The sequence below is a fragment of the Delphinapterus leucas genome, chromosome X (assembly GCF_059928025.1).
Source record: "Delphinapterus leucas isolate spDelLeu-1000000601 "Yukka" chromosome X, BTC_Dleu_Yukka2, whole genome shotgun sequence".
Taxonomy (NCBI): domain Eukaryota; kingdom Metazoa; phylum Chordata; class Mammalia; order Artiodactyla; family Monodontidae; genus Delphinapterus; species Delphinapterus leucas.
In genome coordinates, this window is record NC_143150.1 from 26,020,622 (window position 1) to 26,043,082 (window position 22,461).

The following is a 22,461-nucleotide window of genomic DNA, read 5'->3' on the forward strand; positions in this document are numbered from 1 at the left end:
ACTAACAGGAAGACTAGGCATCTGTAACCTTGAAATGCTCAAGGGCAAATCTGGGTTTTATTATTAATAGACTTTGGATTCTGAACTCAATAAGTGAATCAAATAAAGCATAAGCTGATGTCTAAACATTCTTAACAGATTTTAAAGCTGGTTCTCACATTTTAACTTTTCTATCCATTCTACCACAAATAATATCTTAAATCCAGCCCTTGATTTATACCAGAAGACTTAATCAGAGGCGTCCTCTGTAGACCTATTCTACCTATGTACTACCACAAAAGTTCCCTGCCTGTAACAGCCAAATGGACAATTACCTAAGCTTGTCTCCCTACTGACCTTATCTCTTCAGAACAAATTTCAGAGAAAATGAACAAGTATTTGATAAACTGTCATGTTCCTTGTGGGCTTGCTGACACACGTTTTTATCTGAAGAAAGGTGTGCACTTAGAAATATATGTGCATTTTTCTACCTTTACTCAGCATCTTACAGGTATATGTTAACATGGCAATATTTTAGATATGGCAAGGATATGACCTTTCTGTAAAGGTGCAAGCTATTATGTACTGGGAAATAGCAAGGATGCTCATGCCAGGAAAGAAAAAGTGCAAAAAACTTGATGAATAAAAGGCCAGCAAAAGAAAACAGTGGGTAGGCACATCAACTGGAAAATTTGACAATAGCAAAACAGAAAAGCACTTACCTTTTTCAGTGAATCAGTCCAATAAGATAAGATGACCTTCATCAATGCTTTATTTAGTATATTAATAGCACCTATCTTTGAATATTTTTGAAAGGAATATTTTAAGACAAATTAGAAAAATAAAGATTTCAAATACTTTATTAAAATATGAGAAAACATAAATAATTCAAAAAAGGCCCTGGTAAAGGAACATGCAAACAATTCCTATATTTAGGATTATTCCATAATGAACAAATTAGAGTAAAAATTAGTTACACCTATTAAAATTTAAACCCAAGCTACAAATAATTAAAAAGTATCTAAACATATGCATTTTATTTGGAAAGTCAGCTTTCTGAATTCCTTTACAAATTAAAGTGATGCTTTTACTTCTAGAAATGGTAACTGGAGCACAATACATCATTGTGGCCATACTCCACTTTTGCACTCCCAGAGCATCCAGGTTAAATGCTCAGAAATCAGATGTTGCCAGCAGAGAGAGTAGCTTTGTCTCTTGGCAGTTCGCTAATTATTAACCAAGCTCACCACCTCTCACATACAACCCAGAATTCCAAGTTACTGGTTTATAATGAAATTTATAATGAACCAGCTTCCTATGGACCATGGGCCAGAGTATTGGGTTAACTCATTCTTCCTTTAAAGACAGATCTACCCAGGGAACCCTTGTACACTGTTGGTGGGAATGTAAATTGGTGCAGCCACTGTGGAAAACAATATGGAGGTTTCTCAAAAAACTAAAAATAGAGCTACCATATGATCCACCAATTCCACTTCTGGGTATATATCCGAAAAAAACAAAAACACTAATATGAAAGATACGTGCACCCCAATGTTCACAGCAGTATTATTTACTGCCAAGCTATGGAAGCAACATAAGTGTCCATCAACAGATGAACGGATAAAGAAGATGTGGTATATATATACAATGGACTACTACTCAGGCATAAAAAAGAAGGAAATTTTGCCATTTGCAACAACATGGATGGACTTGGAGGGTATTATGCTAAGTGCAATAAGTCAGACAAAGGAAGGCAAATACTGTATGATATCATTTATATGTAGAATCTAAAAAATACAACAAACTAGTGAATATTTTAAAAAAGAAGCAAACTCACAGGTATAGAGAACAAACTATTGATTACCAGTGGGGAGAGAAAAGGGGGGAGGAGCAATATAGGGGTAGGGGATTAAGAGGTACAAACTATTCTGTATAAAATAAGCTACAAGGATATATTGTACAATACAGGGAATATAGCCAATATTTTATAATAACTATAAATGGAGTAGAACATTTAAAAAAAAAAAGATCTACCTACATGTTGGGACCCTGACTTACCATGTACTTACCACCTTTTATTGTTATTTTCTTGTCTTTTATTGTTATTTTCTTTTATTGTCTTTTATTGCTATTGTTTTCTTATCCAACTAGGCAGGGGGCTACCTACGCGTGGAGGCCAGGTGTTTTTACTTCTCTACCCCAGTGCCTATTGTGTTTGCTGAGTGAATGAATTCTATGAGGCCCAAAGCAACTTGACATATAATTGAATTGTAAGAGTCATGAAAATATAAATGTGAGAAGAAAATACCAATACCCATCACTGCCTACAATCTTGGCTCTCACTTAGGTTACAATTACTTGGAATTGTTAAAAATTAATGTAACCTGTAAGCTTCCAATGGTCTTGTAGGGCCACCTGATAGGGAGACTGCTTGTAAATCAGCTACTCATGAGCCACAGCTGATGAGCTGCAGCTGCTGTTTTTACATGGAGTGACAACTACTGGGGCAGAGGTAAATGAAAAGAAGAAAAGTCCACTTCATCAGATTTGTAATATAATTTCAAATCCTATAGCATCAAATATAATAAACATTTAGAGCATATTTTAAATTACGGGAATTTTAAACTACAGATTGGTCTGCGGATTTTACTGTCCAACGTCAGAACACTAGGCAAGAAGGTTGCTTTCAGAATTAAACAGAAATTCTTCACTCTCTATCTAGTACCTGTTTTTAGCACACAGTGCACAGTTTCATATATCCCCAGAGAGCCTATAACACTATAGCTATTGGAGAGCATAATACCTAATGTAGAACCGCACATGACAAAGACGAGGGACACGAACCAGCTTCCTGCCATATAATCAAGCAAGACATTTTAAAATCAGTAGCTATCAAATAATATTTCACTAAAAATGGTGCTTTTGAGAAAAACTGAGGATTATTTTTATTTATATTTGGCAAGAATTGACATTAATCTTTTATAAAGTATCATTATGTTTTAAGTCATTTCCCGTTTGTAAATACAATAACTGAAAATAACCTGTGGAATTATTTTTCCCCAATCCTCATTTCAAAGCTCCTCATTATCCGAAAAGTCCATTTCAGCTTTAACATCATGCTATAGATGCTTCCACTACAGGACTATGATGGTTTCAGAAATACTTTTGTAGCTCACTGAACTGTATTATCAATTATATATAAGACTTAGCATATATTTAAATTATTGAAAATAAAGTACAAGGTGTGTTTTATTTTTCTTCATGGTGCTTTCAGGAAGACATCAGGATCTTCTCTTCTCCCTAAAGAAAAATAATAACAAAAATCAAGAAGAGATAAACTTACAAGCTATTAAAATTGCAGGTTAACTCAAACATAAAATTTCCAACTGCATAAAGTTCACAAAGATACAATCCAATGATATAGCTCAAGCAACAAGTATTTAAAACTGTTATAGAGAATGGCATACTGAGCCAATTTGTAAATTGGAATTCTATTTACATTTCTTTTAAAAAAGCTAACTACTCATTAATTTAATTCACCACTTGAGTCTGAGTCTAATTGTCAGTTTATGCCTGAGCCTGGGTCCCTGTCAAAAAAGGAAATAACAACTCATTTTATTTTATCATAAATATTTATTGTTTCAATCAACGCGTATCCTCTTACTCAAGACAGATGATTAACCCCCTTCAATAGATATCAACTATCACAAATCTGACAGCTGAGGACATTGGCTAGTATTCGGTGATTAGCCTGACATGTCCACTAAAATAGCTTTGCTCAGGAGATGTAACAATTTGCGCTAGTGGAAAAATAAAGTCTACTAACTTCCTTTCCTTTGCTACAATAAAATTTTATTAATTCAAGCACCACAAATTCAGAAATCGGGATCACGTGGACCAAGCTAACATTAGCCTTTCCATCCCTGAAGGGAAAACACTACCTGATAATAAGCAAAAGTAAAGGACAAGTCCAGATGTTCTCTGAATTGTCCCGTCTTTCAAATTATTTGTGTCTGAATTAGTGAAGTGAAATGGTACTCATGGAGCGACAAAACAGGCTGGGGAAAACAAGACGGGATAAGAGAGATTAAAATGTTGTGGGCTCATAGAATTTTTTATATTTTTGCAGAGTTTTATTAAAAGTTTATAGTATAGCATGTGGAAATCATAGTATGTGAATAGCCCCCTCTCACTGGGGCTGCTGGCTCCATCTTCTTATTGCATTTTTCTATAACTATATGTTTATGACTAGGGTGACTCATAGCCCTAAGCTTCCAAACCTGTCAAAAATAAACAGTAAACCATACCTGTAGCACCTTGTGTACTTCTAGCTGAGGGCTTCTTCTCAACTGGATACTGCAAAGGTATTACAATACCTTGATCTGGCTTCTGAAATGCTGAAATGAGATTTTTTATTTTCCGGAAAAATCTTTTATGTACCCCAGGTGCTGTCTGGAAAATAAAAGGCCAAGCAGATTATTCATCTACCTCATAATGATACAAAAAAGGGCCTACAAAACGTGCAAGGGATGCTTAGAGAGGTAACATTTGTGTAACTTGTTCAAATATCTGAAAACATAAGGAAGAAGGAAAAACAACATTCTAGAAGAGCTTACTTTGGTTGGCTGAATTTCCCTGCAAGAGGAGCTAATGAGCTGTCATTTCAGTTCTCCCGAGGGTGGTATTAGTTTGTACAAGCTGCTGCTCATCGCCCTGCCCTTCCTGCCTGCTACCCATCATACATCCCGAACCTCTAAGGGTATACAGGCCATTACCCACAATGAATTCACCAACAGAGAGGATGCAGTTAAACAGAGAAAAAACACAGATCCTACAGGTCATTAATAAAAAGCCTGAAGAACCAAAAAAAAAAAAAAAGCAAACAAATAAAACAACAACTACAACCCATCCTCCCTGCCATCATTCCACAATATAAAATGCTACACAGGAAATTAAAAACTGGCTGTTATGAGGCACACAATGCAGGGCTAGTTAGTCCTCACACTCTTTCACTTCACGATATGTCCTGCCTCATCCTACACATTAAATTTTTTCCTCCTTGGGAAACTTCCCTATCCTCCCCCAAACTGCTCTTTATGTCAACACTTCACTGTGACAAGGTTTTCTCTATGACACGAAAATGAAAGACTAAGGTCACCTTTATTTATTTGTTTGGTTTTGAAGGGATCATTATTTGCAGGTGACTATTAAAATGTACTCCTCTCCTGACATGAATTCTCTTGTAAAGACACTACTTGAAATCAACAACAATTTCCTGCAAAAGCTTATGAGCCAAGCTTTAAGCGTCAGCTCAAAACTGTCATTTTACATGAAATAAAATAGTATTGCTATAAGCAATTGAACAATGACCAGTTTTTTTAGAAAGCTGTTTTTCAGCTATTCCATCTAGAAAGTTTTTGAGGTGGGAGCTATTTGTTTGTTAGCATTTAATGAGAAAACATGAAGGCTGGCATACAGACGTGTGTCAGCTAGACAAAATGCTAAAGACAGCACACTGTCCACTATAACTCTTGGTCATTTCCTACACTGGGGTAAAGAGTTTTTCACTGAAAACACTGAAAAAGTTCTTTTTAGCTTTAAATTAGTGTCAGCTCATAGGCTCACACAGTTACTCAGTAGATACAGAATACTCTCCCACTCAGCTCCAACCTTACAGTCAAAACACCTTCCCAGAACTCTATTGAGACCTCATCCAAAATAATATGGCCATTCTTACAGGGATCCAAACAGTTCTTTGGCTCCAGGATAGAATCTCCAAATGTCAAAGGCAGGCCATAGGCACAAAATAACCTTCTTATGTCTTCCTTGGAGTACTTTTTCATTTTCAAAGCACTTTCCCATCTCCTGGCAGTTATTGGCTGATTTGGTTACTCCCATTTGACAGATAAGAAAATGGAAATACAAAGAGATAATTCAGCTTGCCCAAGGTCACACAGATAGCCAGAGGCAGAACTGGCTCTAGATCCCAGGACCCAGTCTCTTTCCTTTCAGATTAGGCAGATTAGAGACCAAACAGGTTCTAGTGAAGTTAGAGTCACCAACCAGAAGAGAAACTAATCCACTCCCCCGGTGTGGAAAGATTTCAAACCACACATCTTTTTACCTGTTCTTGTGGCTTGTAAAACCATTTATCAACAGAAGCATCTTTTTTATGAGAATTTGTATGCAGTTAACACTTGATTCTCCATGCCAATGGAGAGGAATAATAGCACTGAAGGTAAAAAAGCAATTTGAATTTGGCATGCAATGTTGCACTGGCAAATAACTGTCTGAATTTATAGTGCTTTGCTTAGGTCAATAAGTAAAATTATTTAACATCCACTGATCTACTGATGATCAAATATCCAGAAAAGCCCAAAAGCACTGAAGTCAGCAGGGAGATGTTAGTACATTTTTTACAATGTACCACAGACAATGAACATATTAATAAATGATAGGTGACTGTACGTGGAATTCTCTGAATTAACAATTTGGCAAAATCTTAGCCTGAGTCACATGAGATAAATTAATATACTAGGCAATGATAAAACCTAAAAGTCTACCTAAAGCTAGAAAATCACATAATATTTGTCTTTCGTAGTTCAGTGGATCCAGGGTTCAATTTCACTCCACTCTTTGAAACAAACTGCAGACACACCTAGATTTCTAGCACAATCTTTGCACAGAAAATTTAGTGCTACTGTCAAGATTTTTCCTGCAATGTGGCAAACTAAAGCATTGTTCCAAAGAGCAATATAAATTATCTGTTATTTACCCCATTTTGAAAATACATTTACCACAAGAATTGTACCACTGACATCTCCCATCCTGTCACTGAACTCAGCTATTGTTCAAATTTGCACATTTCCCATACAGTTATCCATGGAAACATGCTTTGGATCATAGCTGGTCTTCAATATGCTCCAGAGAAATTTCTTCCAGTCAGATGATATGAGCTCTAAGAATACACACTAGTTTAATATTCACCATAGGAAAACATAACTAGAAGGCAAATTTAGTAGATAGAAAAAAATGCAATATGCATTTCAAAAATAAATCTAAAGAGTTTTTTTTTTTAAACTGTTTTCCCTTTGGAGAAAACATGCCAATCTTCTGCTCTCTTGGTGCAGATAATTACAATATTATTAGATAAACGGGTCAGACCAGACAACAGAATGAGAGAGCATTTGTGTTCAATAAGCCCTTTCTTCCCTAACATGATCACAAACATGTAACAATCTGCATATGATGTTATACTTGAAATGGAAGAAAACAAGTTTAAAGAAAACGTTACCTAAGCCCTACTAATTTAAGATCCTTTCCATAAAGAATATTCTTCAGCAGCTGAAGGCTACTTCTCTAGGGAGAAGGGCTATTTCTGGTCAAATTATATACAACTATATATGTATATATCATACACTACTATTCCTCATAATAAATGAAATTTAATAACCTATTCAATCATCTCTGCAGTGATGCAGAGAACTTTTAAAAATAAACGGGTATAAACAGTTTTGATTAGAAATAGTACTGCTTTTCCTCTAATTAGAATGGTAGCATCAATTATCCTGATATAAAGCAACAATGTGTTTGAAAACTTGCCCTAATTCATCTCAGTAGTTCAAAACATTTGTAGTCTGCAATTTGTGCTTTCTAGTTCACCAGTGCATCTGTAAAAGTTAGAGCTATTTTACTTTTTTTTTAAGTCTAGACTTCAGAGTTTCTTAAATGCATAGATTGAGTTATTAATAGAGGTTGATATTAGCATTTACGTTTTCAAACAACTCATAATGAAGTCCTTTCATTATAAAGACGGACTGTTTTTATAAAAAGTCAGAAATCAGAGAAAGCATTTGAAGTCAGAAGTTTCCATTGTAGAGACCTCTACTTTGCTAGCATGTTAATATATTGATACTACCCTGGTATGTGGAAAGAGATTCACTCTACAGGCATTTCTTGCAATGGTACTGTGACTTTCAAATGTTTTCAAAGCCATAAGAACCCATTTTTCTAATGAAATCTTTCTCAGAGCCCCAGTTGATAAGCAAAATAAAAGGGACTGCTCAGATTAAAGACAAATTGGGGACCCAAAGCATACCCACACATCCTCCTATCCTTCTGTAACCCCCTGGGCAACTCCAAGGCACTCAAATGAAAGAACTTTAGGATTTTGTGGAGCATAGCTTAAGAGTCACTGGAATGTTCCCTCTCTCTCTTTTCTACCTATCCTTGTCCTTCCCATATGGCTAAGCTGGGAGTCCTGCCTCCACAGAAGAGCAGCCTTGATTACCCTAATACTTGGAAAATTCTCTATTCTTCAAATGCTTGTGCTAGATAGCACTTGACTATAAACAATCATATTGTTCAGCAACTTGGGTGAGTTCCCATTTTCGAGGGCTTGCTTGCTAGTCCTGTGACTAAGAGCTTTCTTTATATGCATTATCTCATTTAATCTTCAAAATGAGCCCTATGAATAAGGGACTATTTTTAGGCTTATTTTACAGATGAAGAAACTGGTTCAAAGAAAAATTAGGTAACCTACCCAAGGTCATAGACCTCTCAGAAAGGGGTTGGGGGTAGATAAGACCTGGAACACACATCCACCTGACAGCAAACACCAGGCTCTCACATTGCTGTTTAATTCATGTTGTATCTCTCAAGGGTCTTACAGGCTGTTAGAAAACAGGAGTCATGTTGTTTAATCCCCCATAGAACCAACACTTGCATTAGTATCATTTGGTAAATAATTGTCGATTTGATTTTTTAATATATTTTTGATACGCTTTCTAAAATTTCACATAGGCACCAAAAGTTTGACACAATCCTTTAACTTTGTTATCTTTCCCCCAAAGTGAGACCACTCCATACAGTGGTGGCTGAACAGAACTGGGACCAAAATTCTCTAAAGGCTTCTTAATGATCCATGAGCAATTTTGGATTAGAGCTTTAGTGATTTGAATCTGATGAATATTTTGGGAATGTAGGATTTGACAGCTCTTTTATAAAAGCAGTCTAAATTTCAAATACCTCCCTGATACCCCCAGAAGCAAAAATAAATAAAAGAGCTATACCTCAGCACTCCAAGAACCTGTTTCTGTCTGAGACACTCGGTATGTATAAATGTAACCTTGATACCTGTGAAAGAATAAACTTCCATTACTGAAAAATTCCAAAAGAACAATGGATGCTCTAAATTTGAGCTTTAACTATTACATATAAATGACACATATACTGGGACACACGTATATTGCACCACTTCATTCATAGAAAGAAAAGCCTGTGGAATCTAACTTGCTTGCATATCACAGTTTCTAGTACGCCTTCTTTACATTTTCATTTTTTTTTCAAGCGAGGGAGCTCACACTTCTAAGGATTTGTCAAGGTGAGAGACTGTTGGGACAGAAAGAAACTAGAGACCTGTTGTAATTGGTAAAAATTATGAATTATTAAACAGATTCAACAAAGCATAGTAATATTATTTTTTGAGTACATACAGAGCCTTAAGGTGAAAACATTTCACTGGGGATAAGGTACTATCAGGCCCACTTAATAATAATATTAATTATAAATATAAATGTGGTATATTCCTATGATATTACTATTACTATATAACTTTATAATACATTATAATATAGTACTAATAGTAATTCGAATTAAAAAGGAGTCCTGCTAAAGTACTTGAAATTAGCTTGTCCTTTTAGATGGGGGTAAACGTTTTCCCCCATTATTCACTGTGTACGCATATTGTATATCTGTATAGTTGATTTCTACTACATGCCAAGAGTTTTACATGTTGTATTAGTTTGCTCAGGCTGCCATAGCAAAATACCAGTCTGTGTGGCTTAAACAAAAGAAATTTATTTTCTCACAGCCCTGGAGTCTGGAAATCTAAGATCAAGGTGACAGTAACATAGGTTTTATTCTGAGGCCTCTACTCTTGGCTTGTAGGCAGCCACCTTTTAGCTGTGTTCACATGACCTTTTCTTTGTATGTGTGTGTGTGTGTGTGAAGAGAGAGATCTCTCTTCTTATAAGTCCACCAGTCCTATTGGATTGGGGCCCCATCCTTACAACCTTGTTTAACCTTAATTACATCCTAAAGGCCTATCTCCAAATACAGCCACATCGGGGGTTGAGCTTCAACATATGAATATGGGGGGAGAGGGAACATGATTCAGTCCATAGCATTCCAACACTGGTACCTCCAAATTCACATACAAAATACATTCATTCCATCCCAACAGCCTTAAAAGTCTTAAACACATTCCAGCATCAACTCTGAGGTCTAAATAAAGTCCAAAGTCTCTTCTAAATATCATCTAATGAGATACAGGTGAGACTTGGGGATATGACTGCTGCTGAGGCAAAATTCTTCTCCAGCTGTGAACCTGTGAAACCAGACAAGTCATGTGCTTCCAAAATACAGGAAGACAAGCATAGGACAGATATTCCCATTCCAAAAGGGAGATATCGGAAGGGGAAAAGGGGTGACAGGTCCCAAAAATGTCCGAAATCTCATAAGGCAAATTCCATTAGATCTTAATGCTTGAGAATAATCCTTTTTGGATTGACGCTCTGCCCTCCAGGCCCACTGGGTGGCACTGTCACCCCCATGGCTCTGCATGGGCAGCCCCACCCACTTGGCTCTGTTGGGCAGCTGATCCCACCTTTGAAATCTAGGTGGAAGCAGCCTTGCCCACCTGGGCTTAGGCACTCTCGGCCTGTGGTGGGAGTGGTAACCCTGATGATCTCTGAAACAACTTCAGGATCATTCTTCCATTTTCTTGAAAGATAAAGCATGTTTGCAGCCAAACTGCACTATTGTCCTGCCCTATTCCCTTTGGTCCAAACTGACAGTGTCTCTGATGCTTTGGTCCAAATTCTATTCCTGGCTTCTGTTGAGATGACTAGTTAACATCATGGGCAATCTCCTTAAGGAGTGATTATCCAGCCATTCCCTTGGTATTCTCTCCAGACCAAGCTTCCTTATTTTTTGCCATATGAGTAGGCTGAGAATTTTCCAAATTTTTGTATTCTGGTTTCTTTTTGCTTAACAATTCCTTCTTCAATTCATGTCTCTCCTTTTGCATTTTATTATAAGTAGTCAGGAGGAACCAAGCTATTCCTTCAACACCTTGCTTAGAAATCTCTCCAGCTAAATATCCACTTTGCAAGTTCTACCTTCCACAGAATACTAGAACACAGTTCAGCCAAGTTCTTTGCCATTTATAATTAAGGATGGCTTTTTCTTTAGTTTCCAACAACACGTTCCTAATTTCCATCTGAGACCTCATCAGAATGACCTTTAACATCCATCATTCTACCAATACTGTGTTCACAGTATTGGTAGGCTTTTTCTAGCATGCATCTCCAAACACCTCTAGCCTCTACCCATGACCCAGTTCCAAAGCCACTTTCACATTTTTAGGTGTTTGTTACAGCAGCACTGTACTTCTCAGTACCAAAATTTGTACTAGTCTGCTCAGGCTGCCATAACAAAATACCATAGGCTGGGCGGCTTAAACAAATTTATTTTCTCACAGTTCTGGAGCTGGAAGTCCAAGATCAAGGTGCTAGCAACATAGGTTTCATTCCAAGGCCTCTTCTCTTGACTTGTAGACAGCCACCTTCTTGCTGTGTGCTCACATGACCTTTTCTTTGTGTGCATTCATTGAGAGAGGGTGCTCTCTCTCTTCTCATAAGGCCAGAACGCTATTGGATTAGGGACCCACCCTTATGATCTCATTTAACCTAAATTACCTCTTAAAGGCCCTATTTCCAAGTACATCCCCATCGGGAGTCAGGGCTTCAATACATGAATTTGACAAGGACACAATTCAGCCCACAGCACTTGCATTAGCTCTTTTGGGCCCCACAGTAATCTTACGAACTTTATATTGTGAAATTGATTTTATAGATGAGGAAACTGAGACTTTGAGAAGTTAAGTAACCAAAGCCACACTACAAATCAAGCATCAAAGGTGGGATTTAAATCAGGCGTCTTTGACTCTAGAGCCCTGGCTTTGATCCCCACACTGTAATGGATATAGATTATTTATTATATTTTAGTATCTATGGTACTGCTACTTAACTTGCCTAACAAACCTTTGCTTCCTAGAAAAGTATGGTAAACTTTATGCTGAATTACTTCACATTATGAATCTGAATCTTCACAGAGTTTTATTTCAGACATTTTCTGATTGCTATTCTTTGGCACAAGTTTGGGTCAAAATATATCTTTGATTAGAATACATGCTGGGGCTTCCCTGGCAGTCCAGTGGTTAAGACTCCACGCTTCCAATACAGGGGGCGCAGGTTCCATCCCTGGTTGGGGAACTAAGATCCCATATGCAGCATGGTGCAGCCAAAAAATTTTTTAAAAAAAGAAAAAAAAATACATGCTAAAGTCTGGTAAAATTAAATGTGTTTAAACCTAAAAGAACCTAAAGTATCTCAAACAGGGTCAAGCTTGAGTAACTGACCTCACTTACCATTAATCCCCTATAGAACTAAAAGTCTTTATGTGGATTAAATTACTATATTTTTAATCACTATCCATCAGTACTATTACCTAAAGGATGAAAAAATTAGGTCTAAAACACTCTAATCACGTTCATTTGATTTGTGAAACCCAAAAAAGGGTCAATTTAATTTGCTGGTGCAATTACAGGAAATGTTTCATTTTTGTTATAAAGGTTTGCCAGAATATTTAGATCATATATGAAATAGCTTGATATATGCATATAGTATACTTTTTAGCATATATAATATGCTAAATAAATATAAAATATTACATTGTAAAGTCTTTTGTTTTTTTAAGCAATTGAAATGTACCTCACTGATTTCAGTAAGTACGCTACAGGGAACAAGCAAGAGCTTTGATTTCCATTTTTCACCATGAGGACTCCAAACATAAGGGTTTAAGTGGTTTTCTTAAAGTCGCACAGCAGAGAATTCCCTGGCAGTCCAGTGGTTAGGACTCGGTGCTTTCACTGCCAGGGCCCGGGTTCAATCCCTGGTCAGGGAACTAAGACCCACAAGGTGCCGAAAAAAGAAAAGAAAAAAAAAAGTCACACAGCAAAATGGAGGTAGGAGCAGGGAAATAGCATAGGCCTTTAGTTCCATTTTCCCTATGGGAAGAGATTAATAGCAATAATTCAGTATCATTAAAGGTGTTGTGGAAATGCGTTATTTAAAATTTCAGCAACGATGCAAACAAAATCATAGGCAACCAGTTTTCCACTTTCTCAAACAGTGGGTTTCTAAAAGATACAATGAATCTATCTCCCTACTATCATTCAGCCTCATTTAGTCAAAATAAATGAGTCTGTTTTGAAAATGATTTCCTAACGAATCTGATCTTATCGCACTTTCAGTTAAGCAGCAGGAACCTGAGTACCACTTCAAAAGTCCTTACCTCCTTCAGTCTTGAACAACCTGGTGCTAGTGGCACATAAAGCTCGTTGTGATCAACCCATCCAATTTTAACAATCTCCTTCCTACTCCACAACTCCTCAAATTTCTGAATGAGCAAAATTGTTTCACCCCTCAAACAAGCCAGCAGTTCATCTCTTCCACTTCCAAGTTGCTGAAGTCACTGACCAAAGATCCCCTGTAGCCAACTGTCGTTGATATACTCTCATATATCACTGATGGAAGAGATTTAAAACAGTGCGATTCAAATTATGTTCCCAGGGTAATAACAGTGCATCACCTGGGACCTTGCTAGAAATGTAGAATCTCAGGCCCCACTCCAGAATTGCTGAGTCAGAATCTGCATTTTAACAACATTTCCAGATGATTTGTAGGAACATTAAAGTTACAGAAGGATTGATTAAAATGCATGGAAAATGCTCACACCTCACTGGGAATACTGATGGCAATTTCTCCAAAGTCAAGCTGGCTTCTTTCACCACACCCATAGTCACTCAATTTTTTTTTTTAGTCTATGCTTTAAGAATGAAATTTTATTTAAATAAAAGCTGAAGTTTTTTCAATGCTTTTGGTCTTCACAGAACAGTGTTTCTGAACTTTTTACTCCCTCTTCCCCAACAAGATTTCATAGTTTTGTTTTCTGTAGCTTGTATTATGAAACAATAATTCTATAATACAAAAGTAAATGAAAATATTGATTATGTTTTTTCCAAACTACACATACTCTCTCCCTGTCCACTGAAAAATCACTCTTTTAGGAAATAAACTGACAAATTATAACAAGAGCCATAAAACTGTGCGTATTTTTTACCTAATGACCTTCTTTATCTTCATACACTCTAAGGAATCAAATGGAAAAAGCAATTTGACAAAGATTTTCATAGTAGTTCTATTTTAATAATGAAAAATGGAATTAACCTAAGGAATGTTACTCAAAATAAGGAAATGGCAGCAGAAAGAATGGTTCAAAACTATACCAAAGTTCAAAGGTATTAGAGAGCTACATTTTTCAAAAAATTTTAAACACCTGGACCATGTTGATATAAAATGATGGTATGTGAAAGAAGTGGACACAAGGAGAGCCGCCACTCTGATTACTGTTCAAAACTATCCCCATATGTATATAAACTAGAAGTAAATTTAAACTAATATAAATGCATCCTTGCATATTAATTTTCCATTTTTTTTTCTTTTGGCCACACCACGGCATGCAGGATCTTAGTTCCCCAACCAGGGATTGAACCCGTGCCCCCTGCAGTGGAAGCACTGAGTCTTAACCACTGGACCACCAGGGAAGTCTTGTAATTTCCCTTATAAAGTTATACAAATGACTAACAACATTTTTTTAAAGAAACAGAAGTAAAATTACAACTTGGAGCTTTACAAATCTAGCCTAAGCGAATCACAAATCAGAAAAATATCATTCGTCTTTAAAAACTGTTACATCCCTTTTAGGATTATTTTTCCTCTGACTCCCCATTAATATAGACAAACCAAGAATGTAGTGTAATTTTAACTTCCTTCCTCCATCAAACCTTTTTGTCACACTTGATGATAAGCCTGGAATTTTAAATTTATCATGAAAAAATCTAGAAAATAAATAATTGGTAGAAAACAATAGAGATTTCTGTTGTTGTTGTTGCCATTAATTAATTTTCTTAAAAAATTAATTTCTTAAAAAATATATTTTGCATTTTAATGACTACAAAGCATGTGTTGATTCAGTCCCTGCTAATATTAAAATTTGCCTTTATTTTTTCAAAAGCTGTCCCCAACTCTTAAAAAAGTGTTCTGGTTAGAAAGAGACAAGAAGAAAGCAACCTGACTTGTTTTTTCTTTTCTCAAAGGGTCAGCGTTGGGGACAGGTCTTGCTTTACAATTGACAAAACCACATCAATTCCTTCTTTATACCACTTCAAGGACTACACAAAAGAAAAGGTTTAGGTACATCTGACTTCTTCATGACACCACAAATAAAGCAAGCTAGTGCCCAGGCTGTCTATGTCTATACAAACGAATGTTACATGCAAAATTCAAGGCACAATTATAATGTGACTGTTTTTGTAACAAATATTTCAGAGCTTTTATACCCAGAGGAATGGTATCCTATAGAAAGCCACTTTGATCCAAGAAGTTTCTGAATTTCCTATGGCCCAATCTTCATTCTTTCAGTGAATTTGAATTTTCAGATCAAAAGTCATTCAGCTTCAAGTTTGATGGTAAAACTATGTAATACCAGTTTCGATGAGTCATGACAATAAATATAATCTCTTCTTCCCTTGAAGTGCCACAGAACGTTTTATTTAAGTACTCGTACAATGGTCTAACTTTGTCTCACAATTATTTATGGAGCTTTTATTTATATTAACAAACACCTACTACATATTAACTTTATAAATGTTAACTCATGCAATAATTCTCATAACAACCCTATGAGGTAAGTACTGTAGTATTATTATTGCCGTCACCCTTTCCACAGATAAGGAACCTGAAACAGAAAGTTTAAGTAACTTGCTCAAGGTAAAATAGCTGGTTAAGGGCCAGAATTGAGATGCACACCCAGAGGGTCTGGCTGTAAGATATGGGCTCTTAACCATCTTTCTATGCTGCCTCTCTCTTATATCAGAGGGAATGAGTTAACAAATTGCTCTTAAGGTGAATCCAAAAGCATAGTTCTCAAAAAGGGAGGGAGTCTGCTTGGCCTTACGGCCGGAGAGAAAGGGCAAAGGAAGGGGTTAAAGCATAGAGACAAGATGGGGAGAGCCCAAAAGAGGTCAACCTAGGCTTCCCTTTTGCTTTAAACTAAATGACATCTTCAGACTAATCTTGCAACTTAATTTTACATTGTCAACCAGAGTCAGCACTTGATTTATTGGCCTGTGAATTGTCCATTTGGTGGTTTGTGTATTTGCACATTTAATCCTAGGCTGGCCTTCAGGCTTGCTCTGCCATTAATGGATTGTACTTAGATAATCCAAAGTAATTCTAGTGGCCTCAATTATCATGAAGATAAATGCGGTGCCAACACACATATCCAACTGTATTCAAAAATTAACTAAGTTTTATAATTTCTCATTCTTCTGTTCCCTGCAATTACAACTGATACGCTGGAGTTTTATTTTGTCACTGTTCCTTCACCCATTTCTCCAGTTCAATTGTTTGATAGGCACTTTATTCCCAGTCATCCTTTAAATCTTAAAGGACAAAAAGATAATTATCCTTTTATCTAAAGACGTATATGTCAAATGACTTCATTATGTGTCCTTGAGGCTAAAGAATATAATAGCATTTCTTTTTCCAAATCTTCCATCAGATAAAAGTAGCAAACTGAGATATGTACAGAGGATGTACAGAAATAAACTATTTCTTCAAAGTAATTATTTTAAATATTTTAAATTTGTTTTTTTCTTATCACCATCAAACTATCCCAGTGGGCATTTAGGACTTTCCCAATGGCTGTCTACATTAGGGGTGAAAAGGGGAGAAATGTGAGAGCTCACATGTACCTTAGTGAAAAGACACTTGATATACCTTGAAAACCAAAAAGAGTAAAATTAAATTAAATTAAATTTAAACTATTTGCATTAATAAGAACATTTAATATACTGGATGGATACAAAAAAACCCCATAAAGTCAGTAGCTTTCCTGTTGCAAAAGAAAATATAGTGGGAAAAGATTCCATTCATGATAGAAACAAAAAAATAGACACATACATTCATACTCACAATAACTAGAAATAAACAACAAAAACTATGCAAGACCTATGGGAAGAAAACTACAAACCTCTATTGATGGATGTAAATGAAAAAATTAATAAATGGAGAGACATATCAGGTTTTTGGATAGGAAGACTAAATTCTTTAAAGATGACAATTCCTCTTTAACTTATTAATGAGTTTAAGGTAACCCCAATGGGATTTTTTTTCATTTAACAAAATCATTCTAGATTTCATCTTGAAGAACCAACAGGTAAGAACAGCAAATAATTTTTTAAATGTATTAAAACATTATCATACTATATATAGCGCTAGTGGTATAAGAATAAATAGATCAATTGAGTCAAACAGATAACTGCAAAACAGTAACTGTCATATGTAAGAATTTAAAGTAGGCTAGTAAATCAATCAGGAATGAAAGTTCTATTTATAAATTATTAGCTATTTCGAAACAAAATCAAATTGGATCCTTTCTCCACATAAAAATATAATTCCAAATGGAATTAAAGAGTTAAGTATAAACTAACCAAACCATAAATTTAAAACAAAAATTGAAGTGAAGTTTTATGACATCTCTGCAGGTCAAAGAACTTTCTAAGTTGGGAAGCAAAGGGGGAAATCAAACACAAAGTAGTCAAGTGACGGACTTGACTACTAAAAATGTTAATTTTTTGTGTGTCAAAGAAAAGTAATGGCAAACACCAAACTGAGAAAAGATACTTTCAATAGATCAAGGATTAGTATATAAACACTCATTAAAAAAAAAAAAGAAAAAAGAAAAAGGGTTCCCCTGGTGGCGCAGTGGTTGGGAGTCCGCCTGCCAATGCTGGGGACGTGGGTTCGTGCCCCGGTCCGGGAGGATCCCACGTGCCACGGAGCGGCTGGGCCCGTGAGCCATGGCCGCTGAGCCTGCGCGTCCGGAGCCTGTGCTCCGCAACGGGAGAGGCCACAACAGTGAGAGGCCCACGTACCGCAAAAAAAAAAAAAAAAAAAAACAAACCTCATAGTGTGTTAAGAAAAATAGTAAGATCCAAATGGTTAAATAGGCAAAGTACTCAAAGAGCCAATTCATGAACAAGGAAATACAAGTTTACCAACCATACAGACACTCAATCACTAAAGAAATATGAAATAAAGAGTGAGACACCAAATTTCAAGAAGAATTTTTTTTTTAACAAGAATACCCATTTCTAGGGATGGTGCGGTGAGACAGACACTTTCATGCAGTACTGGTGAGCATATATATAAACTGGAATAACCATTTAGGAAAAAATATTTGGTGATCATGTATACATCAAGAATCTTAAGCTGTTCATGTTTTCTGATCTAAAAATTGCACATCTTGAAATTCATTATAAGGAAGTCATCATAAATACAAGGAAACCTTTATGGATAGAAATATGAATCATGACGGAATTTATAATAGCAAAAAACTGGAATGATTCAAATGTCTAAAAATAGATGACTGGTTAAGGAAAATATAGTTGGACTGGTTGGACTATCATGAAATCATTAAAAATAATGTTTTAAAATCATTTGTAAGAACATTATATAAAAATGTGTTTTTTTCACATTAAGTGGAAAATGCAGCAGAATACAATAGTGTAAGAGCACATATGTTTATAAAGCAATTTGTTTTATTAAAATACAGAAGAAAAAACACTTAATTTTCAACAATAATTGTCTTTAGGTTATAAAACTATAGATGATTTTCCCTCATTTCCATTATCTACATTTTAAAAACTTTCTACAATATGAATAAGTGTTTAGGAACTATTTTTAATAGACTTATACCAAAATCTAGATTTACTTATTGAAAATAACTGGAAGAAAAACTTCTCGCTTTAAATGAAGGTGAGCAATCCTATAAATGGAAAATTTCTTTAATACTTTATGAGATTCAATTTCCCAAAATGAACAGAGGAAAAGGCCTTATCTAAAGGCCAGGATTGGGGGTTCAGAACTGGGGAAAGGAGCAAACCTAGTTAGAAAGTATAGTTTAAAGTAGAGTTCGAAAGGCATATGCAATGTGTTATTTCTACAATAAAAATACAGAAACTGAAGCTCAACCAAACCTTCTTGGATAATGAGAAGAAACAAAAGACAGATTGAGAAACTATTCTGAGTGAACCCTACAGTCAAATATATGTTTGTTAGCTATACCTTGCTGTTCATATATATATGACACCATTTACATTGTTATTTCTGCTGTATATCATAACCATAGATGTTTTGGTTTAAAATGAGTATGTGGTTTGTTTCAAAATAAAATTTGATTTTGTTACTACAGCGTAGTAGTAAAAAGGAGGAAATGAAATGTTTACGTTTATCAAAAGGGATCCTTGGCTCAAAAAAGGCTGAGAAACTGTCATAAAAGGCAATGTATCCTTGTGTCTTTCCTCTGGAGCGGTCTGGCCATCACCCTCCAGGACTCACAGGCCTCAGTGTGCCCATCGAAAGATATGCTAGGGGGACTCCCAATTTGCCAACAATTTTCTGCTACTTCATAAGGAGGTGTGCACGGAGAACTAAGAGTCATAAAAACTGCATTTATGCAAGATTTATGAAAACTTAACTTGAGAAATTCCCACCTGCCTAAATTAATACCTTATGCAGTTCTGGCCTACGTGGGAAAAAGGCTAAGATTATCCTTCTCTCTTGCATCTTTTACCAACTGTAATCTTATGCAGAAGGTAGAACATACATTACTATTCCTGTTTTACAAATATGGAAACCAAGACCCAGAGAAGTTGAGTGATTTCCCCAGAGTCCACACCCTGGCCTCCTGATATCAGCCCAAAAGCTTTCTGCAGTAAAGAACAGTATTTGTCTTGACAGTTCATTCATTAATTCAAAACCGTTTATTGAGCACCTATTGCGTGCCTCACAATGCCTGTTACGTGCCAGGCTGTGTTCCTGGTGTGGGAGACAATGTCCCTGTCCTCACGGAGATTACATTTTAGCAGGAAAGCCCAGCAAGACATAAGTAGACAAGCAAATGTCAGATAGTTTAAAGTTCCCTGAAGAAAAATAAAGTGATGGAGTGTAACTGGGACAGGGAGAGGGCACTTATTTTAGATAGGATGGTCAAGGAAGTCCTCTCTGAGGGAAGAGGCAGAAGGAATAGTTAAGTGCAAAGATCCTAAGCAGGGAGCAGCTTGGCAAGCTCGAGAAACAACAAAGAGGCCAGTGTGTCTGAAGTCTTAGGAGCATCCTGCCACACACTGTCCCCCCTGCTCTTCCACCCCTTCCTAGGCTTCTTTTGTACCTTATTTTTTACCTCTAGGTTAAGGGGCCCATTACCTCTTTTGTCAGCTTCCCTAAAGAAGCCCCTTTCACCAGTCTACTCACTCCTTCACCTTCTTTTGATAAGAAAAGAGCCTAGGAATACTAGTTGGCTTTCACTGACTGTCTCCAGTTTCCACTTGGGAAAAACAATAATATAAAGGAAACGTAAGATCTGAGCCCAAGAGATTCAATAGCTTGCACGTATTGCCCTGGAAGCTTTTATAACAAATGTATCTAGCGTGGCCTGAGAGTTGCCACAAACATGTCTTGACCATTTAAAAAAACACAATAAACAATGAAAATCCTCTAACACCAGGCTCAATACAATCTCTCTTCAATGACCCAGAAGGAACTTCAAAACCTTGCAGTGTATCATCAGACACCGAAATTACTACTAAGCATTTTCCCTCATTTTGTTTCTGTCTAGAAGTTACTGTGCAGGGCTCGTGTTTTCGTGGATGTTTTTGTCCTGCTAACAAAGAGTGATCGAGCTAGGTACTTCCGTAGAAATGCCCTGTGAGTACTTAAAGATATAGACTGAAAAAAACAAAGAATATAATAATAATACTGAGTACCGAAAGAAACAGACTGAAAAAATAATAATATAATAATAATAACAACAACAACAACAGCTTACTTTTACTGAACATTTAGTATGTGTCAGGTCCAGTGCTAAATTTTCTACCTGCGTTATGGCATTTAATCCTCACACGCCTATGAGGTAGGTAGTAATATTATTTACATTTTATGGACAAGAAAACTGAGGGGCTGAGAGGTTAACTTGCCAGAGTCAGCATCAGACCAGCACAAGATTAGGTCTCAGATCTGCCTGACTCTGGAGCCCTGAAGCAAAGATGAAGGTGCATCTGATTCAAAACGGGGCGTTAGACTAAGATGCTTAGGTAAAGAGCAAAACTGAATCATACAAGGGTGTTTTCCCTCCATTCCCTTTATGACTATTGTCAGTCCAAGCTTTTATCAAGAAAGGCCCTATTTCTGAAACCCCCCTCTGCCTGCCAACTCCTCTAAAGAAAACTCAGTAAGTAGATCCAGAGAGGTGGTTTTATTCAGAAACATCCCTCTCTCTGCATCCTGACCTAACTGGTATTGATGTCTTAAAGTAATAGATTCAGTTTCTTAGTCTTCTTCCTCTCCTTGAATTTGACGTTCCTTTGGGAAGGCACCTCCAAAGCCATTTCAAGAGAGCTGGAGAGAGAGGCTTCTCCTTCCCTGAGGAGCTGGTGGCCCCAAAGCTGGCCGCTCCACCATCATCGCAGGCCTCCACCTTGCTGGCCTCTATTAGAGGTCAAAACTGAAATCGGGAGCCTGAGTCCTTTTGGCAGCAAAGGTAAATTCTACACTGCGTTTCCCCACCCCAAAGGGCATCCGCCGGGCCTGGGGCCGCGCGGTGGGCAGTGGAGGCTCCCACCATGTACTCACAGAACACACAGGCAGTACACTCCCGGGACGCTCTCGCTGTCCCTCAGCAAATAGCTGCCGTCCAGACCCGTGGCAAGCAGGAGCTTCTCCCCCGTCTCCCGGCTGATTTTGCCATGATACACAGCCACCGCCTCCATGGCCTGGGGAACTCTTGGGAGGACCTAGGCGTGGAACGGCAGCGGACAGATGCCACCGCTGCTGCTGCTGCTGCTGCCGCAACCCAACACGAGTCAGCCACCCGCCTCCCAGTTCAGCCAGATGTGCAAAAAAGAGAGAGAAGCGCCCGAACAACAGGATGTTGTCTACCTGCCTGAAAACCTCCCTCTCACGGTTCAATTAAAACCAGCTCAGCAGTTTAGCAGCTTGGTTATTGCCGTAGGGTTCCATCCCCCTCCCAGGCCCACCCACGCAACACAGGGTTCGGATGGACGGGTGGACAGAGAGGGGTGGACAGAGAGGGGAGGACCATTGGACTTTGCAAGATTTGGCCTGTACTCCCAACGCACGCAGACAGGAATGCTTGGTAATGCTCCTGTCCTTGCGGTTTTCCCAGGGGGCCACCATGACTTAGCTTAACTAACTGACTTAACTTAATTAGCTTAAC

General features: G+C 37.2%; 1 protein-coding gene across 1 annotated transcript; it reads right to left on the bottom strand.

The window, feature by feature from the left end:
• Nucleotides 1-812: 812 nt before the first annotated feature.
• On the bottom strand, nt 813-22,123 carry SH2D1A (SH2 domain containing 1A). Its single transcript, XM_022561851.2, has 4 exons — nt 21,858-22,123; nt 9,051-9,114; nt 4,287-4,431; nt 813-3,279 (listed from the first exon to the last, which is right to left on the bottom strand). The coding sequence occupies exons 1-4, from the start codon at nt 21,992-21,994 to the stop codon at nt 3,239-3,241; spliced, it is 387 nt and encodes a 128-aa protein (XP_022417559.1). The 5' UTR covers nt 21,995-22,123; the 3' UTR covers nt 813-3,238.
• Nucleotides 22,124-22,461: the final 338 nt, after the last annotated feature.

Coding starts and splice junctions, on each gene's coding strand:
- SH2D1A (XM_022561851.2), bottom strand. CDS start 21,994: ATGGAGGCGGTGGCTGTGTATCATGGCAAAATCAGCCGGGAGACGGGG. Junction 9,115..21,857: donor GTGTACTGCCTGTGTGTTCT/GTGAGTACATGG, acceptor ATTCTTTCACAG/GTATCAAGGTTACATTTATA. Junction 3,280..4,286: donor AAGTACACAAGGTGCTACAG/GTATGGTTTACT, acceptor ATTTTTCTTTAG/GGAGAAGAGAAGATCCTGAT.